The sequence below is a fragment of the Aplidium turbinatum genome, chromosome 16 (assembly GCF_918807975.1).
Source record: "Aplidium turbinatum chromosome 16, kaAplTurb1.1, whole genome shotgun sequence".
Lineage (NCBI taxonomy): Eukaryota > Metazoa > Chordata > Ascidiacea > Aplousobranchia > Polyclinidae > Aplidium > Aplidium turbinatum.
In genome coordinates, this window is record NC_137487.1 from 20,292,137 (window position 1) to 20,305,238 (window position 13,102).

Here is a 13,102-nt window from a genome sequence, read left to right on the forward strand (position 1 = left end):
TCGTGATATGTGTTAAAGTTGTGACGCAAATGCAGAGAATTTATATCTGGAGTACCCAACCATCGGGTTGTGACCCAGTATCGGATCGCTAAAAGGTTGTTACTGGGTCGCGAGAACACACGTCAAAAATGGCCGTCAAGAGTTCGAGAAAGTTGAAAGTATGTCCTTGGTCATAGAATAAGCATACGAAGCCGAGCAACGTGATCAAGTTTAGCATCTTCAAGTTTATTACATTTACATAAACATAAAACTACGCAACAAATTAAGTATCGAACGTTTTCGACATCACAAGATGTCCTCTTCAGGAATAACATACATACAAATTAACTACATCTGGAAAAAATATACAATGGTTAACTAAATCTATAAACAGAAAAAGACAAAAAACTGCACAGTACTTCTGACTAGCTCAAACTCAACGATATTAGGCTCCACGAGAATCAAAGGTAACTGCATCAAAAGGTGTTAAACAGGTCACATGATATGGTAAAAAAAAGAAAAAAAAAAAATATGCTACATTTAAATGGATACCCGTCATACTTTTTTGATAAAATATTAAAAACTTTTTTGGATACGAAACCGAAAGATAAACCCGAAGAAGACGATTTTAGCAACTTTTTTGATATACCATTCTTGGGAAAAGATTCGGTAAGATTTTCAAAAAATCTAGCTAAAATTGTCAAAAAGAAATTTGATTGTGACATTTACCCTGTTTATAGAACGTTCAAAGTAGGCAGATATTTTCAGCTGAAGTCGCCTACGCCCTTTGCTTTATGTTCTAATGTCGTTTATAAATTCAGTTGTTTGCGTGATGCAAGCCTGACATACATCGGTATGTCAACACGACATTTATCGACTAGAGCTGGGGAACACCTGAATTTGAATTCTACACAGAAAAGCGCAATTAAAGATCACATTTTTTCATGTACAGAATGCCAAAATAAAGTTTCTATCAAGCAGTTTGAGATCATGTCTAGAGGCAGGTCTGAGTATCAAACTAAGATCTTGGAAGCCCTGTACAAAAACGTCACAATCCACTTTTAAACAGACAATTGTATGCTTGCGGCTCGTCTTTCTTGCTCTCTGTATTTTAAAATTAGTTTTTTCGCACCTTGCCTTTTTACCATATCATGTGACCTGTTTAACACCTTTTGATGCAGTTACCTTTGATTCTCGTGGAGCCTAATATCGTTGAGTTTGAGCTAGTCAGAAGTACTGTGCAGTTTTTTGTCTTTTTCTGTTTATAGATTTAGTTAACCATTGTATATTTTTTCCAGATGTAGTTAATTTGTATGTATGTTATTCCTGAAGAGGACATCTTGTGATGTCGAAAACGTTCGATACTTAATTTGTTGCGTAGTTTTATGTTTATGTAAATGTAATAAACTTGAAGATGCTAAACTTGATCACGTTGCTCGGCTTCGTATGCCTATGGTTCAACAAGACAAACTCTCTACCGAAGCTCTGTCATCATAGCCGTAGGAGATGGGGGGGCAGGGGGGGCGGTCGCTCCCCCGCTGAAAAAAAAAACGCTGCAAATTTGGGCAAAAATCTGCACTTATTTGGGCAAATCAATCTTATCGTGATGTTTTGACATTTTTCCAGTTTAGAAAGTTTACGTAATTGTTATAATTTATGAGATATATACATTAATATTTCCAATCAATTATGTAAAATGCATTTTCATCTATTTTGAAAATTGCTGCATGTGATACGTATTGCAATTTGGGCAGAATGATAAGTTTCAATTCAACACCTGCAAAAAGTAAAGTGCAAAAGAACATAATTGGCAAGCAAAGTTAAGCTTATTAGTACTGATATTCACCAGCATGTACGTAGGCTGTATTTTTTCACAGGTGAGATTTGTAAGCTTGCTAGGTAGCCTACTAATAACCTACTAATAACCTTAAATGGTTTTTGCTTTTTACTTTATGTCTTACTAATGTAGTTATTTCTAAAATTATATTTGGGCAAAAATGTCCAGTTATTGGGAAAATCAATCTTACCATGAGTTTTCAAAATCTTTCTAGTTTACAAATTTGTTTATAATGTTGCATTTTGTATGAAATACATTAACATTTTTCTTTAAATGTTAAATGTAGTGTCATCAAATTTGGAACTTTTGTATTTGGTACAGTATATTGCAGTTTGGGCAGAATGTTAAGCTTTTGATTCAGTACATATCTGCAAAATGTAAATGTAAGAAAATGCAATTAGCAAGCAGAGGTACCGGTAAGCTTATTACTGATGTTCACTAGGATATACACTACATTTCTTCATTGGTGGAATTTTGAAACCTTGCTGGGTAGCCTACTGGTAATCTTATGAGGTTTTTTGCTTCTTTCTCTATATTCTACTATTGTATTTATTTGTAAAAATATTTGGGCAAAAATGTCCAGTTATTGGGAAAATCAATCTTACCATGAGTTTTCAAAATCTTTCTAGTTTAGAAACTTGTTTATAGTGTTGCATTTTGTATGAAATACATTAACATTTTTTCTTTAAATGTTAAATGTAGTGTCATCAGTTTTGGAACTTTTGTATTTAGTGTATTGCAATTTGGGCAGAATGTTAAGCTTCCATTCAGTATATACCTGCAAAATCAATCTTAGGCAACTATGAGTTTTCAACATCTTACCAGTTTAAAAACTTTGTATATTTGTTATAGTGTAGCCCAATATTTTGTATGAAATACATTAAGATTTTCCTATGAATGTAAACTGTGCCATCTTCAATTTTGGAAACTATTGTTGCAATTTGTAGAGAATGTTACGCTTCGTTTTAGTATCTGTGAATTTTCCAGTGTTTGATTTCATGTTTTTGTGAACTGAACTTGTGGGCTACACTACAGTTGAAATGTTTTCTATACGGTATACATAAAAATTATTTTTTGTATTAACTGCTGTTTGTCTTTGCCAGTCCTAGGGTTGATATGCTCAGCTATTTACCATATATGACACAGTACATATTATAGTAATCAATGATCAAAATAACATATAGGCAAGTGTTAATGTTATGTTGCTTTGACATCCAATTCATGCAGTTGATATCAGACAATGTAGACACTAGACAGTATTGATGATGTTGTCTGTATTTTCTGGCAAGGATTAAGTTTGAAGTTATTACCTATATGAGTTATTTTGGTTCAGTGCCTGCGATTTCAGTAGTTGCTTCATCATGAACTTAGAATATCTTGGTACAGTAATGATGTTAATGAAAAAACATTGGCTATAACTTCACTGTAATATGAAATCAATATTCATACTAATAGCAACTTAGTTTTGTTCAAAGGTGCAAAATTTGATGTGCATAGTATGATAAACTGTAGAATTCTTTTCTGGTTGTAAGGTTTTAAGTAGCATGGATTAAGTAATGTTACTAGTTTGATAAGTAAATAGGTTGTCATTTGAGATTTTTTTAATGCAAATTTACGAATCTTGACTCTTGATTTTTTGAACTACACTATCTTTGTAATGAAAAGATTCAGCTACTTTTGGTTTGGCTTTTTATTGCAATTGAGCTAGAGATTTTGAAATGATCTGACGACTTGGATATTTAGCCACTGTTGTCCAGTTATTGTTGAATTCTCGGTTTAAATTGTTGTTGAATCCAGGTAGGCCTAATATGTATACATATTTTTGTGCCACAAGAAAATTATTTCAATTTGATGGTTTATTTAGTTTAAAGTTAATTCAACCTTGTTTTGCTAAGTTGAACGTTTTGCTGCCTGTGTTTTTGTACACCGCCGGGTTGATGATTATGGAGTTCTTAGACTGCACTATCTCAGAGGTTGTGAGTAATTTTATGTTTTTGAAAATATATACGCAAAGACACAATTTGGGCAAAATTTGGAAAATTTGGGCAAATTTTGTTCGCCCCCCCAAAATGTTTTACTCTCCTACGGCTATGTCTGTCATAGAATAAGTTGATCACAATGAAAACAATAGCAGCCTTGCACTAAATACGTATAAATGAATATTACTTATAACTATTACCTGTTGTATATTTATCGCAGTAACGGATCTAAGGAGGAGGCACAATGTAGCGTACCTTCTTTCAAAATAGGAAAAAAAACACCTACATTTTTTACATTTCGCTAGCTCAATCAGATGCCTAAGGAGTGGCATTGGGATGACATGTTTTCAGCAGAGAAACTCAAGAATATACCGCGTAAGTTTTAAGGACCCCTCAAAATCTAAGATACTAATGAACTATTAAAGAAAACTACTTCCTCACTAACAGTTAAAATGACCCATTTCAGGTATGAGGTGAAATGTGCCTTGTAATCCTTGCGTAGTCGTGAAAAACACTGTACTCATAAAGTTACTTAATTTGTACAACAAAACTTGTTGTTCAAACTTCTAAAGAAATCCTTGAAAATGTTTAAAGAAAATATTGATCAAAATATCATCATTGGGCCTAAAAGTCCAAAAAAAAAAAATAATAATAAAAAACGACCAAAACAACGTCAAAACAAATTTCTGGAAAGCAATCTTCTCAGACTCCCTGCAAACTAGCTTCTTATCTGACCTTGAGTTTGACATGATCTGTTTTATTTTATACGAGTCTAGTGTGTTTAAACCGCTATAAAAAATTAGACCGATAGCGATAAGCTGAGTAGCCTAAATGTCAAACTTCGTTTTGTTTTTTTATATTACCGGTCCGCCAGGCTATTTTAATTTTAAAATCGTGAGAGAAAAAAGGTTGGGAACCGCTGCTTTATGTTGAATACGTCACGAGTAGCCTACCACACTAAATTGAAAAACTCAAGTTTTTTGTAAAGTTTTCGTCACATACGTATGGTATAATATATGCATGATGGACATGATGGTGATAAATCATACCATTCTTAGCAAAGTAAGATATTCAAAGTTCTTCTTTGATGAGAATGATATGTAGCCACTGCCGAAGCCATACTTGTGAGGCCAAAGCTCTACGATTCTTAAGCAACAAGTGTGGTGAGTGATTGGATTGTTACGCAACTGCCAGCATTTCGAACTGTTGTAGCGAATAGAAATTAGCAATTTACAAGCAAACTAAACCAGCTCAGTGGCCGAGTGGTTTCGCCTTCGGCTCTGGTGCTGGTAGATCTGAGATCGATTCCAGGTCGGGTCAAACCGAAGACTTTAAAAACGGTACCGATTGTGTTCTATCCTGCATAGCGCAGTGAGAATGAGTCGGGTAATAATGTGATAACATCGTAAACCTGATATAAATTAAAAATGAGCCCTGTCGCTAAAAGACCTTAGCTGTTGTAGAGCGACAATAAATAAAACCATAACATTATTATTATTACAAGCAAACTTGTCATAAAGCGACTTCAAATTCCTCATTTCAAATCCACGATCAAACTTTCCTTCGGATGATATGACAAGTTAGTGACCACTAACACCACCTTGCGGCTAATCAAACATGTGTAATGTTGCTTGTAAATTGTTGGACAAAGAATGTCGAGATGTCGGCCACCAACTAATAGCAGCCTACAGTAGTAAAGTGTCATCGCCAAGCTATATTCTCTCGCACCACCTAAATATGTTTTTAGTGCTTCCCTGTACGTGTATTTTTCCTTTCTTTTTCTTTTTATGAAACTGAATGCATATCTTAAACAAGTGAATAATTTTTGACGTCATACCAGGTAGGGTTGTAGACAAACTGGCTAAGTGACGTAAGCATTATCAGCATAAATATCAATACCATCACTTGTAGAATTAACTGACACTAAACAGTGGATCGGATTATTGTAATGTGTCGCTTAGATATACCGGTTTTGGGACCTCCAACAAGACAGAGAGACAAGCCAGGTAAGTTGAACTGAACACGATCTTGAATTCTGTTAGTTTATTGTAGCAGAAAGTTCACAAGTTCACAAGGTCACAAAATCAAAAGGTCACAAGGTCACAAAATCAAAAGGTCACAAGATCACAAAGTCACAAGTCATTCAACAAATTTAGCGTGCAGATATACTTAAAAAGGATTGTGCAAAATAATTTTTCTTTTAACCATCTCCAGACTTGTTAAAGAATTATAAATATTTGACAATTTATCTTCCTCGTTTGACCAATCATTAGCTGTCTTGTAAATTTCAATGGCTTGTATGTAGGCGGATTTTGCTTCTACAAGTTGGTTGGTATTTTCAAGCGCAACTCCCATATTATGGTGGCAATATCCAAACATCGCATGTCGATTTGCTTCACTATATAATAGTTTCCTTATTAATTTAATTGCAGATACATTTTTTTCTATTGATTTGTACCAATCAGCTGCTTCGATGCAGCATAAACCAAAGCGACATAAAAAAAAAGTAATTTTTAGGCATTTAACTTTTAGATCAACGTTATTTATATTTTGCATAAAGTTTAAAATTTCATCCATAAATGTATATTGTTGTTTAATTTGTTCTTTTTTGTCTTTTATTGATAATTGTTTGGATATTTGCGCCATCAACCAACCAAAACCTTGAAGCTTATCTAAGCTGCTTTCACCGTCGTAGTGATTCTTAACAAATTGAAATCTATAACCAGTCAAAAAGATTGCCCGATCGCTTTCTCCCACATTCACCAAGTTAAAAACTAATTTCATAATATTCTCATCACAAACGTCGCGTATATGATCGATCAAGCGTGACGATTGATTTGCATCAATGATAGATGCAATTAAAACACAAACATTTTCCACTTCTGGAATGCTTCGCAAACTCAACAAATATTCAGCTAGGTCGATGCTTGGTTGTAACTTGTTCCATCCTTCGACATGGTTAATGATTATTTCCAGGGTTTCCACCGCTTTTTGAAAGTTATTTTGTTGGTGATGGATCGCTGCGGAATCTGTCAAAAACCATAAAATGAAAAAAATAAAGTCATAGCAACTATCAGAGATTCGGTTTGTGCACTTGAATAAAAGCAAAGTTTTAATTACATTTCGAATGTATTCAATTGAATTACGAAACCTCAATCAGTCAATCCCGATAGCTCAGTTGGTTAGCGCGTGACTTAGTGAACGAAGAAGCTTTAAGATCAAACGGCGCTGGTTCGAATCTCAGGGTGTGCGCTTGAGCAACGCATTCTAAGGACTGCTCTCCATTCAGCGGCACTTAGTGGATAGAATAGTTTCTTGGTATCAACATATTAATAATAGAAAACCTCACTCTGTTCATCTCGGTGACTTAGCCTGTGTCAGTGTTTCAAAGCCTCTACAAATATGCAACAAAATAACACAATGCAACGTTCATCAAAGCATAAGTTAATACACATTTCATATTTTGTATCACAATGGAGCAAGCATAACAGTGTACATTATCACTAATAAATCGGAGAGTTTTGTTGCCCTTGACTTTTGAAATCAATAAAAATACTTTAGCTTTTCACTGGCGTCACATAAATTATTGCATAATTAAATTGTTGTGAAATGCTTTTAGGCTACAAACTTCAGTTTAAGAAGTATCTGCTATGCAGAACATGTGTTGAGTATATACAATGTTTACACAGTAATACGTTTGTGTTATCTGGAACTTTTCATCCCCTGGAGCAGGTACTGAAGTAAGAGCAGAGTTTATTTCACAACTACAGCGTTTACAATAAAGTGTTCATGTATTCCAATCACGCAGCATTCCATAAGAAGTGTTTTTGTTGCTTACCTTGTAAGTGTTTAATATTTAAAAGAGTTAAAACTTTTTTCGCAACCGTAACGCTGGACGCCATTTTATCTTATTCTAGCGCAGCAACAAATCTGGAATAATTCCTTATAAAGAAAAGTATAGAAAATATTGAAAACCACATTTTTTTTTATTTCTGTAAAACAGATTGATTAATTTTTATAGAAATTTCACAATCAACAATTTCTAATTTCAGTAATCAGACAATCAATACTGGCTTAGTTGCAGAGAGTTTTGTATTTTCATTGGTTTTATTATAATAAGGGATAGAAAAGAAATGAATCAAGCCACAGATGTTGACAAGTCATACCCTGGTAGCTTCATTCAATGCTGCTGTAGCCTCCTAGCAACTTGTTTGGTAGTTAACAAATTTTATAAAAAAAAAATTATTCAATGACCACAGACGTTGAATCAATGTACAAAGTGGTTAGTTTAATGTTTGAGTTGATACTAAAATGCTAGCTTCTTAACTTTGTAATCTTGATTGTGACTTACAAACATTTTTCTTAGCGCTTCTACTGTCACCTCTCACACATTAACAAATGGAGGTTATTTAACAAGTAGGATTTTCATCTGTAGCCTGATTAATACAAGTTATGATTACTGTCTCATCTGTTGTGGAACAGTTGATGATCTTATCTTGTACCCTTAATTGTTAAGCTATTAATAAGAACATTGTTTCTCGATTGGGCGCCTGGGATCTCATTATGTTGTCAAAAACTAACATTGCCACTTTTATAGCTATATTCTGTACATCCATTTCACAATCGCAGAATGTATGATCTTTCATTCAAAAGTTATAAAAGACTAGAGCAACAAGTTTTCCCATCCCTGACTGACGAAAGAGTTATGAAATCTGATCCAGCACAGAAGGAACTTGTATTGTTGACAAGGACAAACATCGGTAAAGAAAAGAAAGTGGCGCTCACAGCACAATCACCTTCATGACAATGCACACAAAGCATCCAATATGGAGTTACAGGCTTGAAAGGAGAATTTCTTTTAATAGAGAACATTTCGAAAGAGAACTAGAACTTTTCGAAAAGAATGAATTTATTGAACTAAGTAAATGTAAAAGTTTGAAAGTTCGATGTAAAGTTTTTTAATAAAGAAATATGATTGAGTGTGTTTTGAAACCCTCTCTCTTACCACACAAATGTTAAACTTTTTTACAAGCCGATAAAATGGCAAAACTGTTCAATTAGCAAAGGAATTGACGAGGAAAGTTTCATGCAGGTATTTGTCAAATTCTGCTTCATGCGGCAACTTTTAAGTTATCGCATTAACGAATATTGAACGTTAACTTAACATTGCCTAAAACGACACGACCTTACATTTTTACCGTCACGATTTGTTGGAAGGAAAGATTTTGCAGAAACATAATATCCATCCATGACGACATGCTTGTGCAACTGAATGACATATTTACAATATTTAATTTGGGTAAACTACTTGAAAGCAAAACAAGTGGAGAGGGTGCGCATTTTAGATTTTTCCTGGGGTTTTTCATCTTTTGTCAACAAAGTATCAAGGCAAGTGCGTATATATATATCATCAAATGGAATTGTATAATAAAACATATTCATCATAAAATAAGTGTAAGTATTAAGTATTATAAATACATCATAATGACATTGAACAAGGCAGGCAGCATCATATTTGATTATTTATTTGTAAGCAATTACCTACTTCGTGATTCACATGAAGGAATGGGGTAACATTAATGTTAGGGTTTCTCATCGGTACCATTTTCTGGTTAGGCTACATCTAGCTTTGTATTTGAAAACCAATTGTTCTTGGGAATGTGAGTAAATAGGACTTATGGGACTCAGTCAGTCCGAGTTCCTTTGTTTGATAACAATCTTATATTTACGCATCACAACAAATCTATCTGATAACAGGGGAAGATATACTGTACATCAGGGGTCCACAACCATTGAGTCGCAAAACAGTTGCTGCCGGACCAAGAGAACACACATCCAAAATGGCCGTCAAGAACGTGAGTTGGTTGAAAGTATGTCATAGATCATAGAATAATTTGATTACAGTACAAACAATTGCAGCCTTGCAATAAATACGTAAAAACAAATATTACCTATAACTATTACCTGTAGTAGGCTATATGATATACTGTATATCTATCGCAGGAACGGATCTAAAGAGGAGGAACAAGGTCATGTTCCTCCTTCCAAAATAGAAAAAAACACGTAATTTTTTTACATTTTACTTGCTCAACCCCATGTCTAACGAGTGACATTGGGAATTGTAATGGAAATCCAGATACTTTATATCAGTGGTACCCAACTACCGCGTCGTGACCCAGTACCGGATCGCTAAAAGGTTGCTACCGGGTCGCAAGAACACACGCCCAAAATGGCCGTCAAGAATGTGAGTTGGTTGAAAGTATGTTCTTGGTCATAGAATAAATTGATCACAGTAAAAACAATTGCAGCCTTGCACTACACATGTACAAATAAATATTACCTATAACTATGGTCACGTACCTCTCCCAAAAATAGGAAAAATCACGTAAATTTTGTAAAGAATATGCAACATTTTCTATCTAGTTTTGCTCGCTCCATCCTATGTCTAACGGGTGGAATTGGGAACGCATGGAATATCTCTAAAGCAAAAGCAGTGAACTTGAATGATAGTACCGGTAAAGTTTTAAGGGCCCCTCAAAAACCAAGATACTAATAAAATATTCTAAACATAAACACTTTACTCACTAATAATTAATGAGACATGTTTCAGGATGAAGTGAAATGTGCTTTTGCAAAAGATGGGAGCACTTCAGATTGATTTTCGAAATTGTCAATCTATAGATTTGAAAATATTCTACTAAACCTTTAAAACTGAAAAAATTTCGAAAAATGAAAACTCCGCCCAAGAGATATAGGCTAAAGCTATAATTCAGACCCGGGAGGCTATAATTCAGATCCGGGAGTTATCACAAGTGTTATTATTGCTCTGGAACTTCTAACAAATGGCGGCTATTTAACAAGTAGGATTTTCATCTGTAATTAATACAAGTTATGATTACTGTCTCGACTGTTATGGAACAGTTGAAGATCTTAGCTTATACCCTTCATTGTTATGCTATTACCAAGAACTTTGTTCCCTGATTTGGGGCCTGGGATCTCATCGGTACTCATCGTACGGGTTTAGCTTTACAAAATAACAAACATCTATTTATGTTTCATAGAAGCTCTAGAAAACATTGGTTTATCTTCGACATGTTGAAATGTAACAAACAAAAGATGGAATAGCTCCAGAAAGCTGACCGCTAGTTGGCTCCATTAGACACTTAGACAGTTTCGTGATTTCATTGAGAACTTTCCAGTCAGTGACGGCAGCGCTGAGAGGAATATTGGAATGCTCTAAGATTTTGTGAAAAGTAGTCAAGATGAAAGCTGAAGGGAGAACCTGTTTCTGGCGATTGCATTTCATCGAATTCACATTAACAAAAAAAAATTCAAGGCGTTAAAAAATAAACTGTAAACACTTGTTTTTTTCTTGTTAACTCTTGTTTTTAGATTTGTTAACATGATTCATATTCATTGTTAAGTCTTACTAAAAAAACAGTTCTTTTCCTCGTAGCATAGTGGTACTACTAGTACCTACTTGTGCGAGTAGGAATTGTGTACGTCTTCGCCAAAGACGACACCCAGCGGCGGGGGGTCTGGGGGGCCTCCCCTAGAAAATTTTGAAAAATTACTTTGGATTTGGTGCATTCTGAGAACATTTTCAACAAAACTGTGGGTATAAATCCCCTGGTATAAATATTTCTGTAAAATGGTGCTGTCCGGTGGCATAGCAAAAGGATAAGATCATGTTTTCTTGGGCATTTTTCGGTAACTTAATAAAGCTAAGTCTCTATGTTTTCTTGTTGCTAATTCCTGGCTGAGATATTTGAATGTTTGGTATTGGCAAAACTCGCTCTTTTAATGGAGTTTCGTTTAAAATTAGGCAAACTTTGTTTTAGAAACATAGAGACTGAAAGCATCATTCTCAATATCGTGACGTCACACGCGTGCCAAAGGGGGGCTGTAACCTCCACCCCCCCCCCTCCCCTGGCTACGCCACTGTTTTGAACGTTGCCATTCTGTTTGCTTTTATTTTTCGTGTACTTTTGCATTATCAACAAAAAAAAGTCCTGTCTGAAAGTGCCGCCACCCCCCCCCCCTAGCTATGCTACTGTGTAGAGACCATGTAGCAATTGTAGACTGTAGAGTGGCTGGTGGGACATGCAACTGCTTTTTCTTTTCTTATTCTATAATGGAACACATCTGCGTTTCCCACGCAAAACTAGCAACCAATTACGTGGTCGCCATGTTCCACGATGCTAGGTCTTAATGCTTGAAAAATTCCCGAAAAATTGTTTTATGTTTTCCATGCAATTCTTTTACAGGCATGACCGCAAGACACATTTAGATAAAAACTGATGATAAAACTATCACTTTCTAAATCCTAATTAAACCCCAGCATTAACACTTGACGTATTTAGTTGTTTTGTTAATACAGGTAAATTGTAAAAAACGTAATATTGCAAATATCTCAAAAACTACCAACAGTATAAAAATTGAATCAAAATTCGGATCCAGCGGCCAAAAGTTGCACAAGATAAGCTCCAAACTAGAGAAGAAAAAATGTTTTGTTCCATGATGCAGAGGTCCACACAAATAGTTGTTGGCATGACCCAAAAAACAATAGTTTTAAATCTTCGTGACCCAAACGCTTCGGAAGAATATAAGTTTGCGCAAAATACTTTGCAATTTAATATCAATTTCAATACGGTCTTCCCCGCTTATTAAACCCACAGCGGGACCAGACGATTTTGGGCTTAAGCGGGTGGGCCTGATAAGCGAGGAACTATTCTCTGCTACTCCCATTCCTTCAGTGATTCAGAAATGAACAATTGGGCTAAGCGGATCGATCTATTAACCGTGGGCTTAATAAGTGGAGACTAGTGTACTACCATAGAAAGCATCAATTTTCTTGTACAAAATTGCATGAAGCTTGGCATCATCGAATCTTATGTATTTGATTTTGCCCAAACAAATTATATTGATTGTAAAATTGAACTGTTTTTCGACCTACAGTGGATGGTCTCGAGAACCAAATTTGGGTCGCGACCCACATTTGCGGACCCCTGGATAGTGCACGGTAATCAATTCGTTTCTTTCAGTCTGAAATTGCCCATGGTAACATGAGGCAACACCAGGCCTGTAGCCAGGGGGGGTTCTCGGGGTTCCCGGGAACCCCCCCTTGAGCCGAAAAGGTCCACATTTTGGAGAAGGTGTAGTGTACATACGATCACAGGATCAGCTACCTATGATCAGCTGAAACCTTCCAGATAGTTCTGAATAAACATGTTAATATATTGTTGCTTGTTTAGAACAGGAGTCCGCAAATACTTGTTGGCGCGACCCAAAAGACAATCGTTGGAAA

General features: G+C 35.3%; 1 protein-coding gene across 1 annotated transcript; it reads right to left on the reverse strand.

The window, feature by feature from the left end:
- Window positions 1-5,829: 5,829 nt before the first annotated feature.
- LOC145785808 (uncharacterized) lies at window positions 5,830-7,783 on the reverse strand. The gene is made up of 2 exons (XM_082597519.1): window positions 7,634-7,783; window positions 5,830-6,824 (listed from the first exon to the last, which is right to left on the reverse strand). The coding sequence occupies exons 1-2, from the start codon at window positions 7,695-7,697 to the stop codon at window positions 5,965-5,967; spliced, it is 924 nt and encodes a 307-aa protein (XP_082453645.1). The 5' UTR covers window positions 7,698-7,783; the 3' UTR covers window positions 5,830-5,964.
- Window positions 7,784-13,102: the final 5,319 nt, after the last annotated feature.